We start from the raw sequence: 14,402 nt of genomic DNA on the forward strand, positions 1-14,402 counted from the left end.
GGTTGCAATGCTCCTGTGTTATAGACTTGCAGAGAAGGCTCCTTCCATTCTAACTCAGACCCAGCAGAATGAACTCGGCGCATGGAGCCAGTTGGGCTTGGAATTTGATAAGCTATTTCCTTGCCAGCATTATAAGAGAATTTATCCCTGATAAGCTGGGGAGATGAGCTTGCATCGAAAACCCTATAATTACAAAAGCCATTTCACAACAATGACTGCCAAGTTAGAGTTTGTAGCAGTTAACACATTCAACATGTGTACGAATTTGAGCCTTTTTTGTGCAGTAGCTGAAGATAAAGATAAAGATGAAACAGCAAAGTATATACATGACTACTGACTGTTAAGGACATTACAATAGAAATCAATTTTGACCCATTATTCTTAGAAATCAAGTTTGTGGTTACAGATAATTACTACTGATTGTTAAGGACATTACAATTTGCAGCAATGGCACAAAATTCATTTCCGAAATCCACAAATTAAATCCAAACAATAAATAAACAAAAACAAAAACTACCAAAAAATAAACCAAAATAAATTTGGTAAGAAAAAAAAAATAAAGAGAAAAACTTACCTCTGAAAAGCGGAGACAACATTCTGGACTTCACCAACAGATGGAACAGGTCCTAAAGCAAAATCATCAAGAACTCCATGTGGCCTTTCCCCTTCACTCCCATCCACAGAAACCCACTCAAACTCATCACAACAAGAAGCAGCAGCGGAAGCAGGTGAGGCAGCAAAGGGAGGCCAGTTACTTGGCAACCCGGAATTGGCACTGATAGGCACACCAGTATTACAAGAACCAAAAGCGGAACTCCCAGAAGAAATAGAAAGATAAGTGCTACTATTACTATTGTTATGCCTCTGGGAAGCAGAAGTTGGAGAAGGAGTTGTACTTGAGTTCGAAGAAGCTGAAGGAAGTGGTTCTTGGAAAGTTGTAGGGTTACCAGTGGCAACACCAGCCCTGGCAACTGCACTCCCAACTGTTCTCAACATGTTGGCACCACCTGCACCACCTCCACCAAACATCATAAGCTGTGTTATAGTTCCACCTTCTCTGTCAATTGTTAATCTAGAGTAATATAGATTTTGTGGGGTTCTTTTTCTTTCTTCGTACCTACCTGTTGTTTTCTGTATCTAGAACTTCGACAACCCGCTCTTTGGGTCTGTTGATGCTTAGGAGGTTAGCTTCTTTCGAATTTAAAGTTGGGATAAGATACGAAACACCAACCTTTTCCTTTTTGTGCTTGGAGGGCCCTCCGTTTCACTTTGTTCTTTCACACTAAATAGTAAATACCCTTCGACTTTGCCATATTATAATTTTCCACTCTTTCATTATTTTTATAAAATATCCCATCACTTAAATTTTAATTAAAATTATATAAAAATTTATTAATTTTTTAAAATAAACACATCATTTTAAAAAATGTTTTGATTGAATACTTAAGTCTATCGGTTAATTAATCATTAATGCTTTTATCAATTTGATGATGTAATAATTTTAAAAAAATAGTTTTAACTTTGATTAATTTTAAAAATTATTATTATATAATTTTATTAACTTTTTTATTAATTAAAAAAGAGCTCTCGATTTGGGGACCAGCAGTGCTCTCCTTTCCTTGATATCCTAAGTTTCCATAGGGACCCCCATTTCTTAATTAAATCTTTCATTTCATTTCATTTCACCTCCTCATTCTTACTCCACCTCTGGCTCATTAAATCACAATTAAGAATGTATTATATGAAATTATTTTGAAGGAATTAAAGTCTCATATCAATGACTTCACCCTTTTTTTTTCTCTTTTTTATCAGGATTTCAATGCTTTCATTTAATGTAATTATTGCTAAATAAAAAAGGTGTCTTTGTGAGAATGAAAAACTAACTAAACTAACAAATGGTTTCATTTAAATTTTTTGGTTTTTTTTGTCCAACCTAATTAACTTGCTTCATTGTTCCTTTGATTAATTAAATAATTCTTTTTTGTTTATTTTAATTCAAAAAAGTATATCTGGTTCTAGTAAAAAGAGGAGAATTTGAAGATTGGAATTCAAGATTGCCATGCATTCTAAATGTTTCACTAGTATTTTACAATCTCTTTTTATCCGTCTATTTATCTATTTTTCTCACTTTGAAGAAATTGGAGAATTGAGTAATTCACATATATATATATATATATATATAAAGGCATAAGTTTACAAACATAGTTATACATAAAACTAACTACTTCTCAGCATATTCATTTTGTTTGATAGTGTTTAAGTTGTAGGAATAAGAGCACTTCATCTACATGGACATTGAAATGTTTGATATTAGTCAATAAAAGCATAGCACATATATCAAACTATTTAGAAAATAGTGGGTCCTGAAATAATTTAGAACTTGCACTAAATAAGTAATTATTCTTATCAAGAGAATTTGAAAATTATATACAGGGAAAATTCAAATAAAATCTTATCTTCCACGGGATTAAATTATTTAAACTTTATTCAGTATTTGAACTCTTAATTTAGTAATGGATATGATTTCTTTTTCTTCAAACAAAAATACTCATTTTGCCTCGTTTTTGTTGTCTCTATTTTACTTTTTTGGTCAAATGAACTGAATTTTGATAATTATTTTTTAAAATATTATATAATTTTTTGAAAATCAAAATTTATATTTTAAAAAATATTATGACTTCATTGTTTAAAAAAAATAATGGTCAAGGTTGAAATTATTTTATAAAAAAAATTAATAAGACACAAATATAACAGAAGAAGAGCGTATTAAAAAAAATCTAAACTGTATTCATTCTTTCTTTTTTTTTTTTAAGTTGTGTTCCGATATGAAGGGAAAATCGGGTTGGCCCAAAGGATTTCAAGCCTAACAATGGATTTTCGGCCTATCTTTTGTGTCAGGCCTCATATACAGAATAAAAACAGAGTCGGATCGACTTCACCTGGACCCCATTTCAGTTTTGGTGCTTTAGGGATAGACCAAGCAGCCCAATTGAAGGACCCATCAAAGGGTAAAATTGTCAATTCATAGCAACGGATGCGTTCTAAAACCCTAATGAGGCTCCGGGTTCATATATCTCAAGTTTGGCCCCGCCTTAGCCGAAACCAGAGAGCGCAGGAGCTCAAGCGGCGATGGGTACGCCATTTCTCCTTAGCCATTTCATATCTAATTATGATTTAACAGTTAATTGTCTATTCATTTTCTATATTGCTTGTGTTTAAAACCATGTTGTAAATCTCGGGTTTGTTTATTTGTTTATGTAGAGTGATGGGTTATTCTTGGCTTGATTGATTGTATTTTTTTCTAATTACATCTAGAAACTTGTTGGAGGTTTGGTTTTGGCTGGTTAGTCTCTCGGCTATGCTTTTATTATTATTTTATGATTCAAGAGTAAGATGCTAAATATTAGAATGGGCTTTTAGTTGACTGGAGGTCTCTTAAAATGAAAAGGGTTGTATTTAATTGCTTTGTTATTTATATAGATCGATCTTTGTTTCGGCATTTTGGATTCTGATTTGTGATGATTTTTATTTGTTGGGATTTGTGAAACTAGGGGCTTACAAGTACGTGTCAGAGCTATGGAGGAAGAAGCAATCCGATGTGATGAGGTTCTTGCAGAGGGTCAGGTGCTGGGAGTACCGTCAGCATCCTTCCATCGTGCGTGTCAACCACCCAACCCGCCCTGACAAGGCTCGTCGCTTGGGTTACAAAGCCAAGCAGGTAAACTTATTTAATTGGTTTCTGCCTCTGCTTTTTTATGAGGTTTTTGTTTTTGATATTGTAATTTTTGGTTTATTATCTATGTTTCATCAGAGTTATAACATATTTTAGTTATATGATTATCTCTTGTTCTCTAAACTACATAGCAGTATTGTTGATAAGAACTTTCACTTGATTCTCCTGTGTTAGTTCAATGTACGACATGGTTACGAACTGCTCTCAAGTCTCATCCTGCTTTTATCCTTACTCTGTGTTTTCTGGTGCCTCATTATGGAATGTTTATCCACTTAAAAGATGAATAAGAAGAAATTCAAACGAAAACTTCGGGAAGAAAAGTTTCTATATCCAAAAATTTGAAAACCTGCTTAGTATCTGAAATTCTAGATTATGCATTTTCTTTATAAATAATTTTACTCTTATAATGTGTCTAATTCGATGTTGATTGTAAGTGAGGACAATATTTTGCTTGTTTCACTTGAATTCACTTCACCTATATGTTTTTTGCTTCTGGATGTAAATAGGAAAATCATGTTTCCAACTTAATGGCTGATACCTCATTTCTCTTCTTATATCCTTTTTCCCTATATGTAAGCTGGCATGGTTACCTTCATATAGTTAATGTTGTAATTTGGCATCATATCTGCAGTGAGGATATTTTTGTGTCTGTCAATATTTCTCTGCTCGTTTGTTATGTCCAGTGACTAATTCTGCATTTCACTAGGGTTATGTTGTCTATCGTGTCCGTGTAAGACGTGGTGGAAGGAAGAGACCAGTACCTAAGGGTATTGTGTATGGGAAACCCACAAACCAGGGTGTCACACAACTGAAATTCCAGCGCAGCAAACGATCAGTTGCAGAGGAACGAGCTGGTCGGAAGCTTGGTGGCCTTAGGGTTGTTAACTCATATTGGATCAATGAGGTGAGTTCTGCCGCCAAGCACAATTTTTTTAAAATCTTTGTTATTTTTTTGAAGAAAGATTTGATTTGGTAATTGTTACCAGACATTCTTTCATGGCAAAAGAATTGACACCAATCAATTGTATAGCTTCCATTTTTGTGTAGATTACATCTATTTTACGCATGGAATTGATGCCCAACTCTTCCCTAGGATTCCTTGGTTTTGTTTTGTGTGTTAAAAGTCCTGAGTTTGTCTCTGCAGGATTCAACATACAAATACTTTGAGGTCATATTGGTTGATCCTGCCCACAATGCCATTCGCAATGACCCAAGAATCAACTGGATCTGCAATTCAGTGCACAAGCACAGGGAACTTCGTGGACTCACCTCTGCTGGCAAGAAATACAGGGGTCTTCGTGGCAGGGGACACTTGCACCACAAGGCCCGACCTTCAAGAAGGGCAAACTGGAAGAGAAACAACACACTCTCTCTTCGCCGCTACCGTTGATCCTCTGGACCATATTTGGTGTTTTTGTTTCCGTCTTACCTTCATTTCTGTTGTAGGGTTGAGAATCTTGGGACAGTTTTATTGTGTTTGGACATCTCTAAATCGTCTATGTTGAGGCTATTGAGGTCTGTGCTCGTTAAACGTGTGAGATATTTCATCACTTAAAAAATGCCTTCAAAGTTTGTCTAATGCTTTGTCAAATTCCAAGTGTTTGTTAAAGTGGTAAATGCTTGTGCCTTGCATGATTGCATCCGTAGGCCAAGAATTGACTTTTGGCTTTGTTTACCAAAAGTTATTGACCAGTAACTATTAACTGGTTTTGGAGTCCTATAGTGATGCTGAGGTGTGCATGAAAGGCATTGCTTGTAAGCTGTAATGAGCCCTGCTATATTTATTTCTAAGATCAGCTCATCATGTTAATAACCTAACACCGAAAGCTATTTATCCCATTTACCTTCAAAAAAGTCATCTAATTGATAATTAAATTAGAAACTTATGTTCATCGAAATGGAAAAGTTAATATATCTGAACTTTTAACTAAAATTTTATTTTGCTTTTAAATATGAAGTTATTTAATAGTAATTCGTTTCGTGAAGGAAGGAACTGTAGTTTATAAGTAAGGACATGTCTCTGTTCTCAGGAGACGTTTATCTATTCCCAGAGAAAGCAAACTTTACTCTTGATTAAGGCAGAAATTCTATTTGTTTGTTGTGTTCTTTGGGATAAGAATTTCAGTTTGTTGTGTTCATTAAAAATATTTACAACATTTTCAGCACCGGCCCAATGCGCCCTACACAGTCCGCTTCACCTTAGGGTGTCCATCAACCTGGTGAATCTGGGTTCCTTTTTAAGTATTTGACTCGCCACCGGGTCAACCTTTTAGGTTTAAAGTCAATGAAAGAAGTAATGGACCTTGGGAGAATTGGAAGCGTAGGCAGTTAAAGAATCGGGCCAGTTTGATTTCGCGGGAGCTGGGAACTGGGAATTGGATGAACGTTTTCTTGCCAAAAAGGTTGTTTCGGGGCGGACAATATATTCCTCCAGGAAGTTAACCAGACCGAGATAAATATAAGGGTTTTGAATTTCTGGTTCCAATTCTGTGTTCTCAGTTAGGGATTCGATCGCATTGCCTTTGATTTCGCAAACCGGTTGAAGATTACTTAACTGAGTTCTTTGAAAAAGGAAAACCTAAAATAGTAAGATCGGATTTTAAAATGTCTGAAGCTTCTGACCGTACAAATCTATCTCACACTTTCAAATACTTATTGGGTCAGTTCTCTTTCTAATTCTCTCTCCACTTTAATTTATAGTTTGTCACTCGTCAGTTCTGTTGATTTGATCCTTCTTTTTATTATTATTATTTTTTTTGGAATTGGTTTGGGAGTTATAGCTACACAGTTCTTGTCAAGAGGAATCCCGTTCATATTCAATTCCTGGATAGTGAGGCACCTCACCGAGGAGGACTATGCGGTAGCTGCTACCATGCTTTGCCTTCATTTCTGGATTCTTAAAATTCACTTTCAATTTGTTAGAAATTGATATCTTCTCCCTCTTCTTTTGTAGGTTTATGCTGTTCAATTCCATCTGTTTGTGACATGTGTGTTGTTTCTGAGTCGCGAGGGATTCCGGCGAGCCTGCATGCGGGCGGATATTAGATTGTGATTCTCTCCTTTTCATTATACATTATTTTCTATTTATTTGCTTCATTTTAATAATTAGTGCTGGTTGGTTTTATTTCTTGCCTGAAAATGCTTCATTAGTAGCCAGTAACTTGGGATTTTATTAGTCTCGCTTTGCTGTGGTTGACTTTTTGTTATGGATATATAAAACGTATTAAGGTCATACTGGTTCTCCAATGTAGATTCTGTATTTGTTGGTTAAATATTGAATTTCATTTTTTTGTAATTTGTATGAATCTTTGTAATCTTGAAAACAGGGATCAATTAAGAGTCATAGCTAAACTTGATTAATTAAAATACGGGTGAAAATGCTTTTAAAATTCATAATATGAGAGCAATTTGATCATCTTTATCGTCAATATAAGCTGGATTTTATACATCATCAACATATTGGTTCAGAAGAGTTAGCCTCTTGGGTCCCATCCATCTATATAGTGTAAACTTTTGTTGAGGACCTTTTGGCTTTATGTATTCTAGCTGTTTGTTTACCACCGGATTTCACATGTCATGTGCTACAGTGAAGGTGCTTCAACAAAAGACAATGCTGCAACATTGTTGAAAGTGGCCTGGATGACTTTCCCATTTGGAGTGGTTATCACAATTCTGGCATGTGTCTTTGTCTTCTGGTGGCAAGGACTACATCTTTCTGATCCATATGCTCAGGCTATTTTGATTAATGGTATTGCTTATAACTGCTTCCAAACTTTCTACTATTCTTGTGTCTTTCAAAGTGCTATTCATTATGAAAGATTTGCCAATCCTTTTGACATGCTTTTCAGTTTTCTTTGTTAATTACTTTTGAAATTACTGTTAATTGCCAATTTTATTTAGTTGATGGCATTCAGTTTTGCATGTTTGGCATGTTTAGATGTAGCCACCGCAAAATTAGCCTTCTGCTCATTAATGTTGGCTCTCGTGATGTATTGCAATTTTGTCACTTCTATTTCACTTTTAGTGACTTTAAACATAGACTCATTGCATGGATTTTGTTTGGTAAAGTTAAAAGATTTTCTGTTTTTTAAAATTAGGCTTCTCGATATTCTTGACCAAATCCATATGAAAGTCAGGGTGTTACGTGCTTTAATTAACCAAGGACTTCTATCTGGAGTCTGCGGCCAAGACCAACTTAATTGTGATCAGCTGACTATTCCATTCACTTTTGGTGATATTCCTTTCAAGACAATGTCATTCGCTAGATTAATTTTTTTGTTCTTTGGCAGGTTATGCGTGTATAGCAGAGCTCTTGGCAGAACCTCTTTATATCCTTTCTCAGACACTGTTTCTACTCAAACTGCGGTTAATTGTTGAAACTGCAGCTACGTTTTTACGCTGCATAACAATGTACATCCTAATTGTGAACCTCACTAACATGGTAAAGCTTTTAAATGGATTATTTTTTCAGTCTTAGTATATACATGATGTTGATCTGCCTATTGGCAATGTGTGTTTTGTGCTGTGTAATGGTTGCATATACTTTCATTAATGATTCTTGAGTTAATTTTCTTAGATTAAATATATTGTTGCATTATTATTGTCTAATTTTACCAAGCATCAGTGTTCTAGGGAGTGACAGCAGCTAGCTAATGTTAATGGTTCTGATTGTAATGCTTGAGGTTGAGTGTTTCTGAGGTTTATGGTGGATCATTTGGCCTTTGAGCATGAGCATTGGGCACTTCATCGAGAAGAACTTTTTTGTTTGAATACCAATGTTTTAATTCATCCTGTTCTGTTTCTCATATCTTTGTCTGCTTGTCTTATAAACATCTAAAACTTATTTATGGTCCTGATAGAACTTTGTCAGTTTCCTTTTTTTTTATGTGGGTTTGCTGTGAGTTCTTGTTTCCTAAGATTTTCATGAACATGTTTGAACCTGATTCTTACAGGAGAAGGGAATTGTCTTTGCATTGTCTCAAGCAGCATATGGATCCTGCTTGTTCCTGGGCTATTGGGGTTATTTTCTTTGTGCATTTAGAAGTTTTGATCTTTTTCCTTTCAGGTACTGGTGCCTTTAATGCTTGACCTCATTATCTATGTGGTAATATATATGCTTGAATTGTTAGTCCTCCTTGTCCTTATTTGTGGATAAAAGAATGCTTGAATTGATGGTAGATAAGTATCCTCATCCACTTTTGTCAATTTCTACATTGACATGTTGGACATTTAGGTTTCTTCTTATGAATTAACATCGTGATGCTAGCGTAGAGCTGTCATCATAACTGCTTTATCTGAGTACCTTGAGAATCATAGCCACATGTTGGGCTTTAACCCTGTTTGTATGATTCTTTACAGATAATTAATCATTGGATTTTTCCTACATATGTTTTTTTTATTTGCTTTCAGTTTATGGTTACGGTGCACATTTATTTTCTTCGCTATTCTTTTTTTTGGGGATAAGTAAGACATATTATTTCTTAATTATTTAGTAACTACTTGCGCTGTATTTAAGTACTTTTGTCCAGATTATCTATAAATAAAACGCAACTTTTGCAGGCTAGGACATATCCTGGATTTTGATAAGCAGCTCCGAAAAATGTGTACGTTGTTTACTCTTCAATCCCTTCAAAAGTTGGTTCTTCAAGAAGGAGAAAAGATGGTCCTTGTATGGCTTGATACACCTTATAACCAAGCTGTATATGGACTCGTAGATAAACTAGGTGAATAATCATCCAATTTTTTTATGCTTTACAAAATTTTAGCTAGCAGGTTTCTGTCACTAGACTGTTTTAGTTTATACAATGCAATTATTCTCATCTTTGGTACTACAGTTAAGAAAATGTGATTAATTTCACATGCTTTTTGTAAGAGAGCAAATCTAAACCATCGATTTTGTTGAATTTAGGGAGCTTGGTGGTCAGGTTGGTGTTTCTTCCTTTTGAAGAAAGTTCATATGCTACATTTGCCAGGTCTGCTTCAGGTTTTATTACTCTCCTTTTTCCTTAATTCAGTCTATGGCATGTATGTCTTACATTTCTTTTTGTTTTTAGATTCTAATATTGCACTTAACAATATATACTCATTCTGTTAGATAATTACTATTCCATCGTCAATAAATGAATTAGCCTGTCCAACTTGGCTTTTTAGATCAGATGACGGGCTAACTTTAATATTTTGACTAGTTGCTTTGTCTATATGCTGGTTCAACTCTTAGAGTCATGCTCCTATTTTTGTTTTACATCAAGTAAATGGTTGTGCTTCAGCTTGCTATAGGATGTGCTTCAGTTAAATAAGCACTTTCTTTTGGGGGAAAAGCGAGAGAGAATGGGTAGATGTTAGGAGGAAGAGGAAAAGAAAGAAGAACTCTCCAATGTCCATTAAATATGAGAAAAATTCTATTTATTTATCATTTTTACAATGAATATGTTTGCTTGTGTTTGGGAGTTTGGTTAATTTAATTGCCGCTGGCACATACAGATTCAGAATGCTGATAACTTATATTCTTTCATGTGGCTTGGTGGTTTATCTAAATATTATGCATAAAATGAATACTATAGTTGATATTTGAATCACTTCTTATGCTACTGGTCCAAACTCCAACTATTTGATGGAAGTTGTTTCGTGGGCGTTGGCACCAAGCTAGCACTCAATGTTGATTCTTCCCTTACCTATTAGTCTACCTTCCCAGTGATGATTCATTCATTTCTATCTGTTGCACTTTAAGGCCTAAACTTGTTGGTTATCTTTTATGTGTTTATTGTTGATGTTGAAAAAGTTTTATGTACACACAACTCCATTTTTTTTTCCTTTAAGTAAGCTACTTCATGCTTCCAAGAAGACTTCACTTTCTAAATGCTAGATTTTATTAGTTAGTTGCCTTTGAAAGTTTATATACTCAAACACTTATTTTCTTAAATGTGTGTCTCTTGACAGGACAGTCTCCACATAAAAGCAAGAAGATAGGAGAAAGCCTTACTGAGGCCTTGAAGCTTGTTTTACTAATCGGTACGTTCTTAATTCGCCTTTCGTAATTCATTGAGTTTTTCCTTTTGTAATTTTTTATATTTGTCTTCTTTTCGTAGGATAGATTTTCATGGCATTGCCAACAACATTGTAATATAATGAAGTTCTCAATTGGTTCTGGAAGTAATTTATCAATAATATCATAATTTTGGGACTTAAAATAGTAAAATCCTAGCTTTGGAAATGGAAATTGTGATTTCTGCTGGCCAATCTTCAATGCTTGCTTAGTTTTAGTGTTGATATATTAGTAAATAGGAACCATAATGAACAAATTTATTCTATGCCAATATTTATTTTGGTAATCATATGCTAGTACAACTTCATGTCAAAACACAACCTGCTTCATTCCTTTTGAGTTTCAGATGCCCTCAGCAGCCGTTGTTGCCTGAAGATCATTTTTTTAAAACAAAATAATGCTCTCTTTATATTTTTTTCCTCATTTTTCTACCTTTTTTGTAGGTCTCATATTTGTGGCATTTGGCCCAAGTTACTCCTATTCTCTCATCAGACTGTTGTATGGTCAGAAATGGAGTGATGGAGAAGCTTCAGTGGCCCTTCATTATTATTGTCTCTATATCATTGTTTTGGCTATGAACGGTTAGTAAATTTAGGTTATCATGCTTGTTAGTTATAGCTGTGGCTGCCTAAACATTATCCTCGAGTTGAGTGTTATATTGAACTTGGGCGGCTTAGTCTTATTCTTACTCTTTTACTTGTTTTCTCGAAACCTGCTATATTTGCAAAAGGTGCTATGATATCAATGCTGAAGTGGCAGAAATCTGGATTGTTTACTTCCTGTTATCAGCATTATATTGGACAACATATCTGATTTGACTGGATGGAGATTATATGCTTGGCAGTGACATTATGGATATATTTCTTGCTTCTACTTGAGTTGTTGATGCAGTTATTCTTATATTTGGTTTTGTATCAGGGACTTCTGAAGCATTTCTTCATGCAGTTGCAACAGAGAACCAACTCAAACGCTCAAATGATTCATTACTTGTATTTTCAGTGATATATGTAGCATTAAATTACCTACTAATACGGTCTGCTGGTGCTGTTGGTTTGATTCTTGCGAATTCTTTGAGTATCCTTATCATATTGAGGCTTTTTTTTCCTAGCCATGAACTTTTGCTTTTAGTGAATCAACTAGGTGCCACAGAAACATTTCAATAGTTTGAAAAAGTACTGCTGTTGAGCTCGCTTACTGCATTGAACATATAGGCATTGGACATATAATAAGAAAGTGACGAATGTATTGTGTTTATGCTAAAGTTGCGCATCCTTGTTCAAGTTTCTTCTGACACATGCAGTTCAGCCTGCCTAGAACGCTTCCGTCTGTCATGCTATCTGTGTAAGAACTCTGGATTGCTACCAAAATTATGTCTGTATGGTGGCATTTCAAGATTTGGGAAACTCCGTACCCATGTGGCCACACATCTGGATGTGATTATCACTTGAAAATTGTAGTAGTTCCATAGCATTACTGTCAAGGAGAAAAAAAGGTTATATGGTGTAGTTATCTTTTCAGCAATTGCTGATATTGGCTTATGCATACTTGCTTTGCTGCCTTTTTGTTAGATGTGTAGCTGCCTGACCTTTTAAGAGACATCCTCATAAACCTCCTCGATTCCCAAATATGTCCATTTTTAGCTAAAAAGGGATCGTCTTAGTTTAAAAGTATTGCCTTCTGCTTACTTGACAATTAAACAGATATGATTTTGAGGATTGTTTACTCTGCAGTTTTCATCAAACATTTTTTCCAGGTATGTTTTTGATTGTGTAAATTTATCATGTTTGGTGCTAACTTCTAGTTTTCAACTTTAAGCTGGATCTCATTTCCTTCTTCTGTGCAGGAGTCTTCTTCATTTTCTTTCTACAGCTGTTTGCCTTCAGGTTGGCCAATGCTGTTGTTATCTGGTGTAACTACTCTCATTTCTGAAAAGGTATTTCTGGACCGTAAAAATTTTTGGCCATCCTTCTTGATTCATTTTTCCATTGGATTCACGTTCTTCTGCATCTCAGCCTTTGTCATGTAAGTATATTCCTGTGCTTCAAGTTCTCTAAACTACTTAAAATTACATTTTTATCAATGTATTATTGGTTTATACTTTATTCATGCATGCATGTAGGTCATTTCTAATGTTTTGATTCAGAAAACTTCTTGATTAACACATGATTTCTATCTTCATGAATAGTTATCGACGTGAGAGGCCTTTTATCAACAAAGTTATCCGTTTCCGCAACCACTTGGACTGAAATCAAGAACTTGCACAAATGCCTTTTGAAATTGAAGGTGGGATTATTTCCCTTAAGCATACTTCTCATATTCTCCTCCTAATTTATCATTTACTAAGTGAGTTGTATGGGATTTAAGAATAGAGTTTTGAAATTCATTCAATTGAAGAATGCAAAGGAATTTCTCTGTAGCATTACAGAATAGACTTGTCAGAAAGAGAAATTGTAACATATACTAGTAGACGGGATCTTCAAGAATTTTGTGGATTTCGGATAGCTGATGAGATATATGGCGTTTACAGTTTTTGTTGGGCCAGGATATTGTAGACTCGACTTGGATTTTCACACTGTTGTTTCTGTCAACTGATCTCTTCCTCCTGAAAAGGTCTAAACTTTTAAGCCATTATTTTTCTGACATTTTACAATAAAAAAGATATATTGCCGACATTTCTGGTTCATGTCACTGCTTGTCCCAAAGTTCAGTGACAAATTCGATTAGCCATGAAAACTGATAAAGCAGGAAGGCTGAACACAGCAAAATACATGTGAAGAAGAGAAAAATGATGCATTTAGAAATATCTGCAGGTCCAACCAAGGGTGGTCACTTTCTTTTTCTCTGCCCACATCCAGGGAATCAAAGACGCTGTTACTAAGAATCAGATTCATTTCTGCTAGGTAGTCTGGGCCGACAGTCTCCTTTAAAACTGGATCATCCGATTCCTGATGGACTGGGGACACGAGTGGTTTACCACCACAGGACGATATAAGGTGTTCAAAACAAAAACTGCCCTCTTTCCACTGTTTGCATTTTATTATTAAAAATGTTTTAATTTCTCAGAAATAGACTGACTCACTTTTCGATTGTCTTTTTTGTTGGGATTTTGTGTTTTTTCTAATTTCATTATTTTCATTGTCTGAATAATACAAAAAAGGGGTAAAACAGAAGCAATGGAAAGTAATTCTTGGGTTAGAATTGTCACCCACCTGTTGCTGTTAATTGTGATGGTTTGTACGTCAATAATCATTTCTATTCCCTTTTACATCAAATGACATAAAATATACAAGTAATATATACATATTGCCTAAGGGAAAAGGGGATAAACGTTTAAACAACCATAATAATAACCATTATCATGGCATGAGCCTGTGGCCCCCGTGTCATAAGCAAAAGTAACTTTGATTTGATTATTTACTAGTATGTTATAATGTCTTGATTCAAAGATTTCTTCTACCATCCTATGTCATGTTTCACCTAATTTTTTTTTTTTAAACAAAAAAGAGAGAGAGAATTTTTGTAAATCTCCTTACTTGTTATCTAAATTCCAACTCTTGGAAATTAAGGCAAATGGAGAACAACTCAACTGGGTGGTAACTGGTAAGGGGCATAGGGCCACAAAGGAAG

The 14,402-nt window shown here is 34.9% G+C and overlaps 3 protein-coding genes across 3 annotated transcripts; 2 read left to right on the top strand and 1 right to left on the bottom strand.

Moving 5' to 3' along the window:
- Nucleotides 1-5: 5 nt before the first annotated feature.
- LOC149527112 (Uncharacterized conserved protein (UCP012943)) lies at nucleotides 6-1,108 on the bottom strand (the record flags this gene model as incomplete). The annotated part of the gene is made up of 2 exons (XM_089783790.1): nucleotides 575-1,108; nucleotides 6-183 (listed from the first exon to the last, which is right to left on the bottom strand). Coding segments are annotated over exons 1-2 (636 nt in total), but the record flags the coding sequence as incomplete, so codon positions are not given.
- Nucleotides 1,109-3,057: 1,949 nt separating this feature from the next.
- Nucleotides 3,058-5,312, top strand: LOC110417573 (large ribosomal subunit protein eL15). Its single transcript, XM_021429987.2, has 4 exons — nucleotides 3,058-3,133; nucleotides 3,552-3,718; nucleotides 4,440-4,637; nucleotides 4,878-5,312. The coding sequence occupies exons 1-4, from the start codon at nucleotides 3,130-3,132 to the stop codon at nucleotides 5,121-5,123; spliced, it is 615 nt and encodes a 204-aa protein (XP_021285662.1). The 5' UTR covers nucleotides 3,058-3,129; the 3' UTR covers nucleotides 5,124-5,312.
- A 457-nt stretch (nucleotides 5,313-5,769) lies between these two features.
- On the top strand, nucleotides 5,770-13,316 carry LOC110417572 (lipid transporter). Its single transcript, XM_021429986.2, has 14 exons — nucleotides 5,770-6,392; nucleotides 6,514-6,593; nucleotides 6,687-6,781; nucleotides 7,321-7,481; nucleotides 8,023-8,174; nucleotides 8,686-8,798; nucleotides 9,293-9,456; nucleotides 9,642-9,716; nucleotides 10,670-10,741; nucleotides 11,219-11,356; nucleotides 11,694-11,849; nucleotides 12,476-12,528; nucleotides 12,619-12,797; nucleotides 12,961-13,316. Exons 1-14 carry the CDS (start codon nucleotides 6,338-6,340, stop codon nucleotides 13,019-13,021), a joined length of 1,554 nt encoding a protein of 517 aa, XP_021285661.1. The 5' UTR covers nucleotides 5,770-6,337; the 3' UTR covers nucleotides 13,022-13,316.
- The last annotated feature ends 1,086 nt before the right edge of the window (nucleotides 13,317-14,402 follow it).

The sequence above is a fragment of the Theobroma umbraticum genome, unplaced genomic scaffold (genome assembly GCF_002168275.2).
Source record: "Theobroma umbraticum cultivar Fairchild unplaced genomic scaffold, ASM216827v3 scaffold_50.0, whole genome shotgun sequence".
In the NCBI taxonomy this organism is placed as follows: domain Eukaryota; kingdom Viridiplantae; phylum Streptophyta; class Magnoliopsida; order Malvales; family Malvaceae; genus Theobroma; species Theobroma umbraticum.